This window comes from Ctenocephalides felis, unplaced genomic scaffold (assembly GCF_003426905.1).
Source record: "Ctenocephalides felis isolate EL2017-DRISC unplaced genomic scaffold, ASM342690v1 CF-g0.4_SCAFFOLD_01886, whole genome shotgun sequence".
Lineage (NCBI taxonomy): Eukaryota > Metazoa > Arthropoda > Insecta > Siphonaptera > Pulicidae > Ctenocephalides > Ctenocephalides felis.
The window spans coordinates 44,108,388-44,126,416 of record NW_020538040.1 but is presented as its reverse complement, the minus strand read 5'-3'; the positions used below and the strand labels follow the sequence as shown (position 1 = coordinate 44,126,416).

At 27.3% G+C, this 18,029-nt stretch overlaps 3 protein-coding genes across 3 annotated transcripts in view; 2 read left to right on the top strand and 1 right to left on the bottom strand.

The window, feature by feature from the left end:
• Nucleotides 1-206: 206 nt before the first annotated feature.
• On the bottom strand, nucleotides 207-10,413 carry LOC113377392 (venom protease-like). The gene is made up of 8 exons (XM_026617699.1): nucleotides 10,136-10,413; nucleotides 5,689-5,907; nucleotides 4,561-4,721; nucleotides 3,710-3,819; nucleotides 2,319-2,483; nucleotides 1,761-1,855; nucleotides 735-901; nucleotides 207-523 (listed from the first exon to the last, which is right to left on the bottom strand). Exons 1-8 carry the CDS (start codon nucleotides 10,200-10,202, stop codon nucleotides 353-355), a joined length of 1,155 nt encoding a protein of 384 aa, XP_026473484.1. The 5' UTR covers nucleotides 10,203-10,413; the 3' UTR covers nucleotides 207-352.
• A 3,250-nt stretch (nucleotides 10,414-13,663) lies between these two features.
• On the top strand, nucleotides 13,664-16,835 carry LOC113375004 (cellular tumor antigen p53-like). The gene is made up of 7 exons (XM_026614958.1): nucleotides 13,664-13,710; nucleotides 14,195-14,269; nucleotides 15,389-15,416; nucleotides 15,620-15,733; nucleotides 15,870-16,007; nucleotides 16,180-16,360; nucleotides 16,600-16,835. The coding sequence occupies exons 2-7, from the start codon at nucleotides 14,196-14,198 to the stop codon at nucleotides 16,833-16,835; spliced, it is 771 nt and encodes a 256-aa protein (XP_026470743.1). The 5' UTR covers nucleotides 13,664-13,710; nucleotide 14,195.
• Nucleotides 16,836-17,510: 675 nt separating this feature from the next.
• Nucleotides 17,511-18,029, top strand: part of LOC113378444 (cellular tumor antigen p53-like) — a 44,380-nt gene continuing 43,861 nt past the window's right edge. Inside the window, exon 1 of the mRNA XM_026618977.1 lies at nucleotides 17,511-17,659. Within this exon, the coding sequence (XP_026474762.1) occupies nucleotides 17,513-17,659 (147 nt within the window). The 5' untranslated portion in view covers nucleotides 17,511-17,512. The remainder of the gene's footprint in view (nucleotides 17,660-18,029) is intronic.

The following is an 18,029-nucleotide window of genomic DNA, read 5'->3' as shown; positions in this document are numbered from 1 at the left end:
TTTTCAATTTATATTTATAATTAAAAAAAATATTTATTTTGTTTGTAATATCTGATTCTAATTAAGTCTACTAGAACTTACATTTAAATAAATTGCATTGTATTAAACTCAGATTTGTGTTCACTAAATGAGCAGCTCTTTAAATTAATAAAACATTAAAGTTAATTTATAATCAATTTTTATTTATTTAAAATTGTATGGTAGGCTTAATTAAATGAACATTAAAATTAGGTATAAAACTAGGTAATAAAAACACTTCATCAAATACTAATGGGGTGTTATATTTTAAAATGCTTATTGAGTGAATGAGCCTTAAATTTCCTTACCAAGAGAAACTATTATTTAAAAACTCTTAATTTGGCCAAACAACACTTTCAATCCAGTCAACATACTTGCTGACTCTAGTATAAACACCGGGGCTATTAGGAGCACCACATCCCCTTCCGAATGATGTTATTCCCACTATGTAGAAGATACATTTGTTGCTTTGTTTTGTTATTTGCAATGGCCCACCTGAATCTCCCTGCAATAAAATATCAATAAACTTCTTGCTCATACCCTGATTACATATATTAAATTTGTCCATTATATTTTTGATATTTGATGTAATACTCACTAATCTTACAGTATAAAATTCTCTATAATGATTAGTAAAATTTGTGATATTAGAAATTCTGAAAACAATGTTTTTGCTAATGGTTCAAATTTTAATGAAGTCATAATGATTTGTTTACCTGGCAAGTGTCTTTGCCACCATCCAATTCTCCTGCACACATCTGTGTATCTACAATTCCATTTCTCAATCTTCTTCTATTAATCTGATCAACGTATAAGGGAGCGCATTGCCTATTATCAATAATTTTCAGTACTACTTTCAGTAGGTCATCACTTCTGCTCTCAGCTGTACAATTAAAACATATTAATTATTATTAAAGAAAGTACTATATTTAAAAAATAAGTTTCAATTCTAAAGCAAAAACAAATGCTCAAGTATTTGGAAATACGTATTTAAATGATAATAATATTCTTCCCTTTGATAGTATAATGCCAGCCCAGTTGCTCATATATAATCAAAAATTCCAAATTAAAAATAGAATTAGTATCAAAGTGACTGATGAAATATTATTTACTGTATGTTTGAGAAAATTCTTTACTATCATTGCTGTGTGATTGTCAATTTGAAATGTATAACCCGAGTTAATTATGAATTAGTAAATGAGGTAACTTCAGTGATCGTAACTATGTTTCCTGTAGTATCAATTTACTAACAATAATATTTTTTCATGTTTGAATGAAAGGTAATTGAATAGAATTGTCCGAGAATGAGATTAATAAAATATTATATACATATAAAGATGCTTTTATGAATATAAATCACAATTGTACATTTGTATACATACATATGTTATTTTTGCAGTTCGTAGTAAATAATTATACCGGCGGCGATATTAAAATGTTTATTATAAAAATTTTTATCAAAAAGGTTATTCCCTTTTCCTAAATTCATTATATATAAGACTTTTTTCCTTTAAGAAGTGATGAACGTATTTGTATCCAATAACCGTACTTTAAATGTATTTTGAAAATTTTTTGATAACACTAGCCTGTTTTTAAACAAAAATTTAATTTTATATATGTATTTAATTTTTAGCTTTTTAAGACAGTCATTGGTATGATTATTTTCAAATTTAGGACTAACGATGCAGAAGCATATTTATCTTTGAAATATTTATTGCAAAAAATTATTGTTACTTTCTTACCATAGTCTATCTTTCCCCAACCAGTAGCAATTGAACTATCTGTGTCGAACTCGTCATTGGCCCATAAACAAGAAGGTCTGATCGAATTGGAAAGACTACAGAATAGAAAAAAAAAATTAACAATACTAAATTATATGCAAAATAGTTAATTGAATAATATACTTGTTTTTAAGCGGCTTGGCCATATTTATTTGAATTAATGTGCCGTTAGCATACAGAATTTTCTTTCCAAATGCAATTTTAAATCAAAATCGGACCACAAGTGCAATAGGTCCGATTATATGAAAATTGATTGTGAAATTAACTACCTTGTCAAGAAGTCAAGAATCTTGTAATGTGGAGTAGAAAATTTATTAAAATAGGATTTCAGAAATTATGTCGTATTCTGCGTAAAAATACTGAATCGAATACAATATAAAAAGTTAGTATAGTATTATATATAAAATGAATATATAGATCGATAAATGCTCTAAGAACGCGAGGCCAATAAACAAACTTGTAGATTTTGTAAACCGTGTGGATTTAAAAGCAATAAAAAAAACTTTTTATAAGAATTACCTAACTGGATACCGCAGTTTAACTAGTGCAATATCATTATATTTAGATGGATAATGATAACTAGGATGAGTGATGACGGAATCGACTGGAACATCAATGGGATCGGCCCCATCGTCCGAATGTTTTAAGTTATGTTCCCCAAGTCGAACGATATCAGGTTGCTCACTAAAAATAAAATAAACATTTAAATATTGTTGATTTTTGTTGGATATAAGTGCTTTCTTTAGTTATATATGCATTGGCGATTTTGATCACTACATATAATGTATGTAAGAAATTAAGGTAAATAAGTGTCTTATTTTTTTATAGTAAAAAGAAATTACAAATATCATAAGATCCGTATTTATCCATAGATTTTTAGTATAACACAAAAAATAACAATATTTTTAAATATCATAAATCAAAAGCATTTGTAAATTTTGCTACTTTTAAACACGAAAAATTCATATCATCTCATTTTAACCCTCTCGCTACGAGCGTCGTCTATAGGCGACAGCCGCATGTTGACCTGCGCGTGTACGGCTGTTGCCTATAGACGACATCCAGTGTCGTTTTTCTTCGAGATTTATAACTGAAAATGAGTTAAATTATTGAGAGTTCTAATTTGTTATTGTAATCTTTAGTTTTTCAATTTTTAATTTTTAAATGCATTTTTATTGATTATAAGTAAGATATGTTGTTTTGCCTAGTACGTTGCTCGCTGTTCCGTGCAGCAGTGTCAGTGTCCTGCGGAAAACTATATGCTGTAGCGAAAGGTTAAATATGAAAATTATATGTTATTATGATAATGTACAAAAAGTAATTAATTTGTTTTGATAAACATGTAATATACATCGGGGTAAAAACGATTAACCTATTCGAGACCGATTGCACACCGTGTATGCAATTGCTTTCCGGGGCTATAAGACCGGTTGCGCACCGTGTGTGCAAAAATTGTAATGAAAAATTATCAGTTATTCTGAGTGATAGAGTCGTCGAGATAAGATTTTTTTTGAATTAATGGTATCAGTATGGTATAGAAAAACAAAATTTAGCGTTGGTTTTAATTCGTGCCGGAACAAAACAAAATATTTTGTTTGGAATTTTGAAATCTACTAATAATTATTTTAAAACCAGTGTGCTGTTTTCTAAGAATGTATTAACAAATTGTATTTTCTTTTTCATTACTGAGTAACATTACTGAGTAACATTACTTAGGACACACACACACACACCCGGTGTGCAATCATCTTATTTATGCAAATTTGCTTACGATTTGGTTGATTTTCGTAGTGAACCAGATTTTTTTTTATTAAAAATGAACAATATAAACAAAAAAAAATTTTGCTCCTGGGGACCGCTTTCGAAAAAAATCGGGGTCTCGAATGGGTTAAAGAAATCTTCATAGTTACCTATTTACGCTTGCACAATGCGCCGCTGTGAGTACATATTCGGGACTAATTAAAGTGCCTCCGCACCACCAATTTACGGCCCCACTAGTTTCTGTCCATCCGATGGCTGCCTAAGTAATTATATTTATAATTATACACATAAATATACCATCTGTAATATTCATTCACTATTTAAAATTCCTTTTAGTTTTTACCGTTACGTTTGCATTGATTGCACTCAAGCTTTCGCGTTCATAATGCCGTTAACCGCAAATAAAAATATCGAAGAGAATAATTACATACTTCCAAATGTATTCCTGCAATACCATTAAGCATATAATGAAATCAATTGAATCTATATTTAATTTGAAATCGAAATTTACTCTTTAAAATCATTATTATTATTCTGTCTTGATTTAGAATGTATTCAATATTCAATATATTGTATATTGTATTTATTTTTTTAATTAGCATAAGATTTTTGGCGAATATTATTATAATGCGCAATTTGTAATATTGTTTGGTACAGATATTCTAAATATCCCACTCATAATAATCGATTGGTTTAAGATTTATAATTGAATTTTAATAAATCAGGAAAGCATTTATTAACTCTATTTTTATCGTTATATTTGATTAAGAATTTATTAATTCATGACGTGAAACATTATTTGCCGTGCGCGTCATAAACTTGATCTTCTCAATAACCGAAATTCGCATAGTATAATTATATTAATAACATACATATTATATTGTTTAAATAATACTTATTATTGGTTGTATTTTTTATTCAGTAAAGTTGGAAGAATGTAAATCAAAAATAAATTCTTCTGCTTCAGCAAATTATTATCTTGGTTAGATACTTTTCTTACCATATGTGGAAATTCGCCCAATTTTGCGACTTCTCCTCCAACGATCAAAGGAACGCTATTGTAATCACATTTTTCAACTGTAAACGATATTGGATTTGGGTCTGACACCAATGGCAGAACCGTCAATGTTTGTTTTACGGCAGTACTGTACTCATCACATTCTAGAAAAATATATAAAGCTTAGAGTTTTGACTTGTTTTTCTATTAACTTCCCGAATGAGAAGTTTATGTTTGGGCCAGGAAATTCGATTTGCTAATTTTCTCGACATTCGTTCGTCGTTCGTTTTTTTTTGTCGATGTTTTCTCAATGAAGGCAGCATCAATTTATCTATCTGATTAGGTTTTGGCAAAGATTGGCCATAAATAATTCGACAATTCAGAACAAAAGTAAAATAAATTCTTAAATATGTAAATGTATTCTCAATCATTTACATATATGCTTATTGTTATACAGAAAATTCAAATAGATTAAAAACCAGATTTGATATTTTATACTGTGTCAAAGGTCGCGCGATGTATGTTAAATCCATGTTAAACCTAATGTTTCATCGTAAAGAAGTATATTTAGGAAATTAATTTGTGCTTTTGTTGATTGTTTTCAGCGAAGAGAAAATATTAATTTCACTTTTTGAACTTTGTATATGAATTTTAGGAAAATTCTAAATTTGCATATGAATTTTAGGAAAACTGTGATATTTGAATCATTAATAAATAGGTCATTTTTTATATCATTGCTCGACACCTCATCGTTTATTAAATTTTGCAAGTCGGAAAAGGCAAGCGAAAATAGTTCTTATATTATAGTACACTAGAATATGATTACGTTGCTAGCAAAATGTGTGAGTTAATTTTTTGGTGGAAATTATATCTATTATTATACCAAGTTTTGCAAATCGTTGTTGATACAAAAGATAGTCGGAGGCGGTAGTCAAATTTTATTAAAACTTGTTTGGATCCTATAGGCAATCATAATTAGAAATGTAATGTATACATTTAACCAGTTAATTGTGATGACGAGTATACTCATCTCGGAGAAGTGGAGGAATTTTGTATATTGACGAGTATTTTCGTCATGCGAATAATTCTTTGACTATTTATATAATTTTTGAAAAATAACGAAATACTTACTTTGTTCGCTGATCCTTTTGTTGCCTTCGCGGTTAGAATTCCAGTTAGAATTGTATCTCTGTTGGACGCAGCAAACTATCGGTTCATACGTAGAATAACCGCATACATCAGGTCTGATGCCGGTGGTCTGAAGGATGCGGTTTGCAGAAGGACATTGAGTAATCAGGGCGCATTCACCTGCCTCGCCATCATAACTTCTGGTGCAACTATCGCCTATCACTTCAAAATTATAATAAAATTGTCATTTTATTCGGATATTGAGGATGGTGAGCCCGAATAACAGCTATACTCTCACAATCCTGATAACGCCAATTTAATGTTAGCTATGCGTATTACCGGTACTATCTATATTTGCAGCCATGTGTCGTGATAAAACAAAAAAATATTTTTGCACTATAAATGTGGTCGAATGGTTTACCACTGGGAAATCTTATTTTTTTACCATCTCTAACTACAATCCCATTACTTGGAGACATATTGTGATGTATGTGGTAATTAAAAAACAGTGTGTGGTCGAAAAACTATTCGTTTCACACGAGTTAGTTTTGTCAATCAAAATTTTTGAAGTCTTATAAGACAACATTGACGAGCGACATCAAAGGAAAAATTAAATCAAATGTATCATGAACAGAATATACAGCAAACTCATAAAACTAAAGTAAACTAATAAAGGTAAAAGATAAATAAAAATAAATCTAGACCAATGATTTGGTGAATAGGCGATGTCGACTAAATTAGCTGTAATTTTAAGTAACAGGGTCTTTTCTTTTTGAGATTTCTTATAGGACGCGGCAATATTTTGGTGGTTAGATTTATATGAGTTATTTCATTTACTGACAAAATAAGTTGATATTTAGATCCTTGTGAATGCAAAAGATATACTGCACCATGGTGATAAATTTTCATATATTTGCAGAATGGTGCAAATGTTGGTAATTGTAGGATTTTATATTGTAACGGATGTTAGGGTTACAAAGTAACAGTTTTAAAAATAATTTAATGATGTATTTAATTTATTACATTTGTTTTATTACATTTGGCTATACTAAAATGGAGTTTTGGAAAAGTTAAAAATGTTTATTATCTATATGTAGCAGATTTTTAAGTAAATTGAAAAGATGCCTCCAACAATTCTGTATTGATAAAACTAACGTTTTTGCAAACTGATCGTCAGAAAAGTCCATAAATTTATGAAAATTATGAATCATACGTTATCGAAAAACCTAAACAGTGACATAAACATGATTTAAATAATATTAACTTCACAAACAAACAAATTAGATTTTTGGTTAGTGTTGGTTAATGCTTTAATTTTCCCAATTCACTTAAACTTATATACGTGAATTAGTATTCTAGAATTCCATCTTTTTTCTAGAAAACATATTTCGAGCGTTTATGAGTTTCTTACATTTAGCCTCATGAATGATATGAGGCTAACTAGTGATTAATTCCGACATTATTTGATACTTAAGTAAAAATTCTAAAGCTTATCACTTATCACATTATATATTCAACAATTTTACTATTAAACATTACTAATCAAAGTCTAATAAATTTAGTTCTATAAAAGTATTATTTAAACACCTCGTAGCCATCATAAAGCTTTATCACTGATAACCTTCTTATTATATGATAACCCTGAATTATGCGCCTTATGAAAATATAGATTTAAAATAAATAATATTGCAGTATGAGTATAATTTTGTAATATAATCTGTCACAAATCAATACAAAACATTTTCTTTGACTGTTTTAACATTTAGCTATGTGTTGCATAATTTAAAACGTATGATCTTAAGGCTTGTAAACGTGTAAACTTCTTCCTGTAACTACTTTATGCAATAATAAAAAAGATAAAATATGCACAGCTAATTTAATTTAGCTTGAATATATAAGATTTGTTTAAAGTTTTAGGGGTACAATTTTTTTATGTTTTACAAGTTTCTCAAATTGATAAGAATACAAAAATGGCAAATTTATGGCATTGAGTAGTTTTTCACATTCAAACTCAATAATGAACATACGATTTGAAAACTATTCGAATTATATAAAAGATGTTGAGAAAAACATTGGTTTTTAGAAAAAGTCAGAGCGTCTAGTTTTGGTTACTATGGCATCAATAAGTCTTATAACAAAAAAATAAAATGAAAAACAATGTTTCGGTCATAGATAAGTCAATTTAAATATTGCTCGTGAAAGTGCTAAATATGTGTTATGTTAAATTAAGAATATATTCAAGCGATTTTAATAATTCCAATGCAACTTCCTGAATTCGTATCGAATTGTTTGATCGCATAGTATACATTTCCGATGATTTTAATGTTCTCATTGTCAGTGTTAAAATTAGCATAAAATTATATTCATATTTGAATTAAAAATATATTTATAACAGATAAATATAACACTTAGATCCTAATGAATTTTATAAAAAATGCTATACTGTTATAAAATTTATTTAAAATATTTCCAATTTTAATCTTATAGACATTTGTAATAGACACATGTTGATTTAAAAGAAATACGGTTATTTGTATGGAAATACGAAGTACGCGCCCAAAAGCCATTTGCACACAGAATCGCGAATAATGAATACATATAGCTATCGAATTAAAAATATTATTTTTGGGCTTTAAACTGAAAAGATTTTAACTGAAAACTGAACAACTTTCTTATATGAGATCGTACTTCAAATATTTTTTTTCTAATTAACATCGAGTTGATTATGTATTTATCTAAAATACATAATAAATTGAAAGGAAGTAAGCCTGCATTGACACCGCATATCAATTAAATACCGCATATCAAAAGTTAATAGAAAAATAGTGAAAATAAAAAGAAATAAAATAGTAACAATAATAAAAATAAAAGTTATTAAAAATGTTCAATAGTTAAATTTATCATTAATTATTAGTAGCAAATCACATGTAAGTTGTGAATATGCATGGAATAAAATATTTTTATAAAATTTTGATGTTAATTGGACATATTTAAGTTAATAGATATCACGTGAAACTTCATTGAGAAGCATATAATTCAACATTTATAATGAGCACTCATCTAGAAAATTATTTTAAATATATATTTAATTTTTTGTCGTCGGTTTAATATTTAAATAAGAGGTTTTTATGTCGTTGCACCGCCATGTCTTGATATGTTGATACTTTTGGGTTTTTCCAATGGCGTACTAGTACATGTGGCCCATAAATCATTATAAAAATAAAACGATTTAATTATTTGTTTATTTAAGGTCAATAAAACTTCAACAATAAGATCTGTGAATGTATCCTTCAGATACTAATAATGTGTTTCCGAAAACTTAATAGACATTGAAAATAAGTAAGAACAATATATAAAAGAAAAAAATAGTAATTTTGGCAAGTAATTACATTTGTACTATACATTTCGATGTTACTGAATGCCCTCAGGACTGCATTCTTTACTCGAAATTCATAATGGAAATGTGAAGAATTTAAAAATATCACTTTACGTAAGAATCGTTCAGGTTAAAGCCGTGGTTCCCAACCTGAGGGGCGCGACTCCTCAGGAGAGCGCAAGGCTATTGCAAGGGGGGCTTTCAAATGTTTCCAAAATAGAATTTTTAAAAATATAACAAAAAATTTAAATTATATAAAAAAAGAAAGTAAAATTATTTTTTATGAATATTTTACATAATATTGCATTTTACATAATTTGTAGTATGATAATATCAGTTGAGTATTTATGAAATACTCACGACTGTTTATTTTATAAGAACCGGGTCCTGGTGCGGAAAAGGTTGGAAACCACTGGGTTAAAGTGACTAGTATCAATTTATAAATGCGTTAATAAAATAAGTCAAAATTTTGAAATATTATTAGGTTTAATTAAATTTTTACACATTCGAGGGTGTTAATTTATTTAAACTATAGGTAAACTTATCTATATATAAATATGTTTATTGTGGATATGCTTACAATTAGATAAAACCGCTTGTAAAAAACGGAGTTATAACGACAATTTCATTTGTTTACATTTTCAATATTAAGTGAAGTTTTTCTATTTTAAAATAAAAATGGCGAAAAAAGTCAGTTTTCATTTGAATGTTGAACCTATCCAAAAATTAATAAATTTGATTGTTAAATAATGTCTCTTACTTATTTATTTAAATAAATTTTCATAATTTTTGTATCTCATAATAATAATAAAATAACATCAAATATTAAATACTAATGAAATGATATGGCATAAATATTAAATACTAATAAAAACATTAACAAATTCATTCATGAAAATAACATTCAATGCCTTAATTATTAAATTCACTGCGAAATTTAAATATTTGAGAAATGAATCATAGGAGTATTTAAAATTATTAAGAAATTGTTATTATGAAGTATGTTGAAAAATAACGATGAAGCAATGCATCTATTTATACAATTAGCATTATAAATCAAAGAGCAATACTTACCAGATATCTGAGCATTTATCAGTACAATGTTTTTTACAAACAATAGCGCGCATATTAACAAAAACATTATCACATAAAAACAAGTCAAATGGGAAATTCGACCATTCGCAAAAACAACACTATGCCGATTTAACTTTTTTTTTAAATATATCTAAAATTTTAATTAATATTCCACAACACGACACAACTTACAACTTAATTACGTCTCACCTCGCCAATGTCACATTTCAGACTAAACTGAAAGACTTAACAAAACCAGAACTTACGAGGTCTCCACTCAGCTGGATGTAAATGCAAATTATAGCAAAACGATGCGATGTTTATGTTTTTGTTCAATCAGACCTGGTGATATTGATAACGCCCTGTTTTAGCCTGCCAACGTCTTTCCTCAATAGGAAAATAATAAAAAAAAAATCTCTTTTTAATTATTATTAAATTACTATTCATATTCTGTATTAGTATTGCATGCTTTTTTCATTATATTACATACACTGGTATTATTTATTAATTAATTTATTTATTTAACGCCCATGGCAAAAATAGAATACTGAAGATAAAAAATGAAAAAAATTAATGCTTTTAAAAATCACAGACTACTAATTATATTTATATACAACACTTAGAACTATGAACATACAACATTTACAACCATTGTAACAGATTCAGCTAACGATTATAAATTCTCCCATATAAATAATACGTATTATAAATTAAAATTTTATTCCGATTATTTAACTGATTAAAATTATAATTAGTTATTTATATTGTCATTTGTTCTGTTGCCTGATTAAGCATACAAATTTTACACGATTTAATATCACTTTCCACGTTACATTAACACGTTTGATGTATACTCGTGATAATTGTTATTAATAATTCATTTTTTATTACAACATTATATTTCATTATAAAAATATAAATATATTAATAGTAAAGTTAAAAGTTTTTTTCCAGGAACATGCGCCTTGCGCAAAGGATTTCTGATTCCTTTTCCAGGTTAATTTCACACGTAGAATCTTACCTTCCGCCGATTCTTTAATTTTTAGAAATTAATTATGTCTAATTTTTGAACCCGATATGATTGATATCATAAATATCATATTGTTAATTTGGTGTAACTACAAAGATATTGAGTTGCTTTAAAAGAAATCAGATGATATTTTCAGATACCTAAATAGGTGATCAAATTGGATGATGAACAACGACCAGAATTGGCAAATAGCAATAAAATTTTATTCTATTTCGATAATACAAGGTCTCACATATCTTTGGTATCTTGGAGCAACTTAGGGGCCATCCATTAAACACGTGATCGTTTTTAAACATTTTTAAGCCCCCTTTTCTCTTTGGTGATACGTGGTGATATTCAATCGCTCCTCTTTCAATCAACAACACGTGTAATAATAGTACCTACAAAAATCGTAAACTTTTTGAAAAAAATATAAAAAATAAATACACATGTGATCTAAATAGACTTCACCTCCCCCATCTGATATTTCGTGATTTTTTGTCAAACCTTTCAAACTCACGTGATTTGGACGGCTCCTTATTGGAACTGACATAGAGAGAAAATATGAAAAATTGATTGATTATAGTTCCTTTTAAAAAAAATGTTTTATGTTGCACCCAATTACTTTCTTGCCAAACTATTATTATCACTTTTATCTTGCAATTTAAGTTGTAATAATTTTGTTCTAAATGAGTACATATTTCGCAATTATTTTTGCCAGTAGGCTTGCTCGTAGGTAAGCGGTTAAGAGCGATGGGACTTGTTTCAGAGGTCCCGGGTTCGATACCCACTTCGAGCAGCCTGTTGTCAGGCAGCAGTGACAACGATTTTCACTTGAAAATATAGATAGCAATATGTTTCCAAGTGCAAATAGCCCTTAATCCGGCATTGCTGCACCAATAAAATGTCAGCCCTATTAGATTAATTCTAGTAACAAAAATCATCAAATATGGATGTATTAACCATTGGGTTACCTTCTAAAAAAATACGAAGGAAGGAGAAGTTTCAGCCCAACAGCTCATAGGACGTAAGGTTCTGATTGCTATTCAAAAATGATAAAAAAAAATCTACCAGTTGAGTTATGGTAATGCTGAATTTAGTGTAAGTATTAAATTATTGATATTAGTAATATATTTGAATGTTTTTATTATTTTAATATTTATTAAATCAGAAATAATATTTTATTATGGAAATATACTCATTTATGCTGAAGATAAATCAATATTTTTCCCTTATTTACAAATTTAAAAATTGTCGATCTTATTTATACTATCCTAAGTAAATAGAAGAACGTTTCAAAATATACATATATTGAGTAGAAATTATTAGATATATATTTTATATAAATAAATGTTTAACATAAAATGCTTAGATATGATTACAAAATTTGTGTTACAAAACAGTCGATTGTAAATTTACATAATTGAATAAATACGTAAACAAGTGGTGTATGGCATCGTGCCTTAAGCCAAATTGCTGGAACTTCTCGTACCGTAATGAAAAATTCGAGAAATATTAAATGTTTTCAATTAGATTATTATAAATACTGTAACTTGTTTGTTTACAGAAAAGTAAATAAACAAAACTTAAACAATCGAATTTAAAATGAAGGGCTTTGTATAATATTTATAAGAATTATATAAAGTGAAGTGCAATGTTAAAACTATTTATTTAAAGTATTTAATTGAGCTTTAGAACTATAGCTAGAAAAAAAATCAAATCCGAATTAATTTCGATATTAAAAAAAAAAAATTTTAAATTAAAAAAATGTGTTTTTTCCTAAAATCAATAATTTCGTCAACACAAGCAGAAAGTTTTTTGAATCATTCAAATCGGATGCTCTCTCAAAAACTGCATTTTTTGCACATTTAGCTCCGTATCTTCGAAACGGTTGGACCTGCCTTTGCCAAAAACTAACCATCACTTCCCCCATCATTACAAACTGAATGTTTTTTAGATCATTCAAATCGGATGCTCCGTTCTTTCATAATCTCGATTTCTATTTTCTGCACTCTTTGCTGCGTATCTTTGCTGCCTTTGCCAAAAACTAATCAGCACGTCTCCCTATCAATAGGAATCGAATGCTTTTTGAACGAAAGAGTGCGGACATACAAAACACACACACATCCATTTTTTCTGAGGTATGCCAGAAACCTTCATAACTACTGCTGAACTAAATGTGATCAAAATCTATCTTAATATTTAGTATGGAAAATAATCTAATTTTAAATAATATTTAACATTTCTTTAGCATATATATAAAATTTATTTCTTTCATAATTAAGAAAATCATTCAAATTTATGTTGCTCTATCTATTGGCAGCATTTCTTACTACTCACTTCGAATATGACATATACAACAAAAACATTAATATCTTGTTTGTATCGGTCTCTACGTTTATTTGTTGCCAATTTGTTTCATTAATGCATGTCGGCGAAACAAATGTTTGTGCAAATTTTGTTTGTTTAATGAATATTTTATAAAGTGATCTTAAATTAGTTAAATTTATTTTTTTAATTAATTTTTTGTTTCACTTTAAAAGTTTAAATTATACTGCATCTTAACGTAAGTATTTTGTGTTTCAATTATAACCCCAAAAATATATAAAACAAAGTTTGTTTTATATATATATATATATATATATATATATATATATATATATATATATATATATATAATATATATATAAAAATTATAACTTAACAAATAAAATGTTAAAATATGTATTAATGAATATTAAAATGAAATTAGGCAAGCACAAGTAAATCTTGAAAATCGTTAAGAAAATGTGATTATACACAAAAAACAAATATAAAGTCGAGATGAGTCAAATCAAGAAGTAAAATGCAGGCTAGATCATTGAAATTTTCTAATGATTTAATTTAGTTTTTTAATAAAACAGATATTTATAGAATTGCTTTTCATCATGTGCTAAAATAATTAGACTGTAAATTTCTTTCAATCTTTTCAATAACAATAAATTGTATTTACATATCAATGTCTTATATAGATCTTCATGAGAGAATTTAAGTTAATATATTAATTACAGCATGAGTGACAATCTAGGTGACTTGGAATATATACTGCCTCGGATTACTACTGATGATTTACGGGAATTGAACTTGTAAGTAATACATCAAAACTTAGTTTAGTTAGATAGAAATAAATACTGTAATGACTACATCAAAACTTTAACATATGTAAAGATTTTAAATATACAGTAGAAACTTGATTATCTGGACCTCAGTTATACGGATTCGCGATTATCCAGACTCCCAACCACAACCAATTTATATGTATGTACATACAATTCGAATTTTTGCATGAGTAATGCCACAGTTTGTATGTATGTAATGTAATCTATGAAAATATATATGTACATACATAGGGAAATGTTAATTTCTTATTAAACATTTTTATTGATATCTATGCTTGTAATTGTTATTTTTGATAAATATACATCATTATTCTTCATACATTGGATTATACGGATGCCTATTGACAACAATTAGTCCGGTTAATCGAGGTTCTACTGTATTTGAATTTGCTAAATAAATGATACACACACACTGTTTAGCCATAGATATTTGAAAAGTACTCATTTGCTATCTAGTACTTTAACTCCCCATATTAATAAGTAAATAGAATTTCTGTTTTTTTTAATAATTTGTGTGTTTTATCAATTGAGCAAAGGTCAAACTCGAAACATGTTCAAGTCTGTTTTTTTTTTTTAAATATCTTGATTTAATATCTGGATTATTGTTTATTAAATGAAACATCTTCTGACTTTAAATTAATGTATGAATATACTGAAAGTATGTAATATGTTCATTTTATTTCAATTACATAATTTTGAACATATGTACTTATAATTAGCATAAATCATGTTTTCATAAAGAATATGATTTTTTAATATGTGATGCAAGAACACTCTGTTATTGCTAGAGAAAATTTTGGCTTGCGGTTTATTTTTTTTATTGACTAATCTTCCTTGTGCAAACAAGGTTTGAGATTTTTAAAAAAATATATATATAAATTTATTTCTGTTTTATATATTTTTTTATCTTATCCATATTTATATTTTGTGCATGACTTGTTAGAAATTTTATTCTGAAAATGATTTTTATTTGCAACAAATAGAAGTCAGCTAATTTTATAAATGATTGAGAATTCAAGAAAAATGAAATAGTTTACTATAAATTTTTAATTATAGAGAAATTAATTATATTCTTTTTATTCTCAGGGATTTAAATTCATGGTCTGATAGCAATGTAAGTATTAGAGTTCTTTCTTATTTTATTGTAATTTTGATATAATCACTATTGTTTAAATGTTTTTATAAATAAAAATTTAATTGCAATAAATATAGAATTAAAATATGCCTATTAAGTGTATATTTATTTTAAAAACAAATTAGACATTTTTCAAATCATTAGTGATTTTTTGTATAAGATATAAAACAAACATTTATTAGCAGACTGAACTTCCATTTCTGGCCATACCACCTGATTCAGATCCAGCACAGCGGGATATTAAAACTGAGCCGTCTAGTCACTCCTCTGCAGAATATGATGGTTTTTCTACCATGGTAATTATTTTCATTATTTTTCTTATAGTCTTATTTAATTTACGATACATATCAAATTAAGTAATTTTGGTATAGCAGATTGTTCTGGATACTAGTAATTGCATTTTGTTTATAAATGTTTTTCTGAATTTAATAGGCGCTACAGAATATGAATTCAGCTGCCATTCAACATTCAGTACAAACTGTTCCCAGTAACAAGGACTTTGCTGGGGATTACAACTTTGATCTCAAAGTAGCATGTAGCAAACTTGGACAACAAAAACCTCAAGTTACTGTAAGTAATTCTTAAAAATAATCTATGGTATTGAACTTGTATTAAGGACAAGTGGTTACTAGTAGAATACGTACATCGACCTTTTTGTACATGATTGAATTATATTATATTTTGTTATTTTATCAAAAAAAAAGTCTCTTAAAATAATATTATTTTTTAAAAATGTTTTCAGTACTCTCAAAAACTGAATAAGGCTTTTATCAACATGGGACATACACTGCCAATAGATTTTTTTTGGAACCCTATGATCCCTGGATTGTTTGTAAGAGCAACAATGCTGTATTCTAGCCCTCATGATGCTCCGAATCTGGTTATGAGATGTAAAAATCATAAGACTATGAAATCAAGCGATAGTGAGTATTATTTAATATTCATTTTGATTTTATAAATATATATATTATTTATTATTTAATTTTATTTATATTTTATTTATATTAATTTTGATTATATATTATAATTAGTAGTTAATTTTGATGTTGTGATACATCCCAAAAAAGGCAAAGATTTATAAATTAATACTTAAATCCAAAATGTTTTGATATACAATTTAATATCATAATTGAAATTATATATATATAAATCGTTATTTCAGATTTAGATGATTTCAATAATTCTGATCATGTTTTGTTGTGCAAGTCAGTGGGAGCTCAGTACTTTGGTTCAGTTGATTCTAATACACATTTGAATGTGACAGTGCCGTTAGGCAATGTGCAGACAGGTGATTGTTCTGTGAGAGTATTATATGAATTTGCTTGCAAGCATTCTTGCGTCAGTGGCATGAATCGACGCAGTGTTGAGTGCGTTTTTACCTTAGAGAATTTGGAGTAAGTATTTTCTTAATTGAAAAATTTATTTTTACAAACTGAAATTGAATTCTTTTCTAAAATAATATTTATGACAATATGTAAGGTATTGTCTTAGATAAGAGAAGAGTGTCTATAGTAATTAATGCTTCACTTATTGTTGTGAATAAACAAAATGATAACATTTTGGTTAAATTATCTTGGTTTCTAACAATAACTATAGCCAAATAATTATTCAATCTATGTATGTATATTTTCACGTTAAGTTTTATTACTATATTGTTATAAATATTTTTTCATTAAAATTTGTTTCCTTATTAATAATTATTTTTATATGTAAAAGTGGATGATTACAATGTCACATATATCTGAAAATAATATGTAATAGTTGTACTTCTAAAATGATAAAGAATAATAAACATATTGTCAAGAAGTTGACATTCTGTTTATTAATGTTGTTATTGAATTATATGTTAATTAAAGTGAAAGGCTATAGAATTTTAGACTTAGCTTGTATTTTTCTTTATTATACGGTTATATATTTCAGTGACTTAAAATGATATGTATGAGTATAAGACTTTTTCTTTTCTCTAGTAACAGAAGATATACTAAAAATCATGATATAATTTTTTTTTTTTTCAGTGGACAAATACTTGGTCGAAGAAAAATTGGCATCAGAGTATGTAGTTGCCCAAACGAGATATGAACAAAGAGGAAGAACATGATAACAAACCAAGTGGAAAACGAAAAATTAAACAATGTTCTGATGAAGAACCTCTGCCAATTGAAATTGCCAAAAAGAGTAAGGACTCTGGGCCGTTGGACGCTACATACTATGATCTCCCACCTGTGAGTCTTTATTGTATTAATGTTTTTATATACTCTTATAATTTTTATAATATTGGTTACCTGTGGAAACATCTGTTTTTCTACATAAATATTATTTCAATTTAATTAAGATCAATTTGAAACTATATTCCATGTTACGGTGAAATTTTGTAATCTATTATTTATATTAATTAACTTGTTGACTTATTACTTTCAATATTCACTTGCAATATAAGTAAAACAAAAGTTTTTAACAACATTGATTAACACCGAATTGATTATAGTGGCATAATATTTTTTGTAAATTGTTTTAGCATTTTGTAGAATGTTTCTAAATATTTTTAAAATATTTCTAGGTCATGGGTAAAAGAATTATGCAACGACAGTGCAA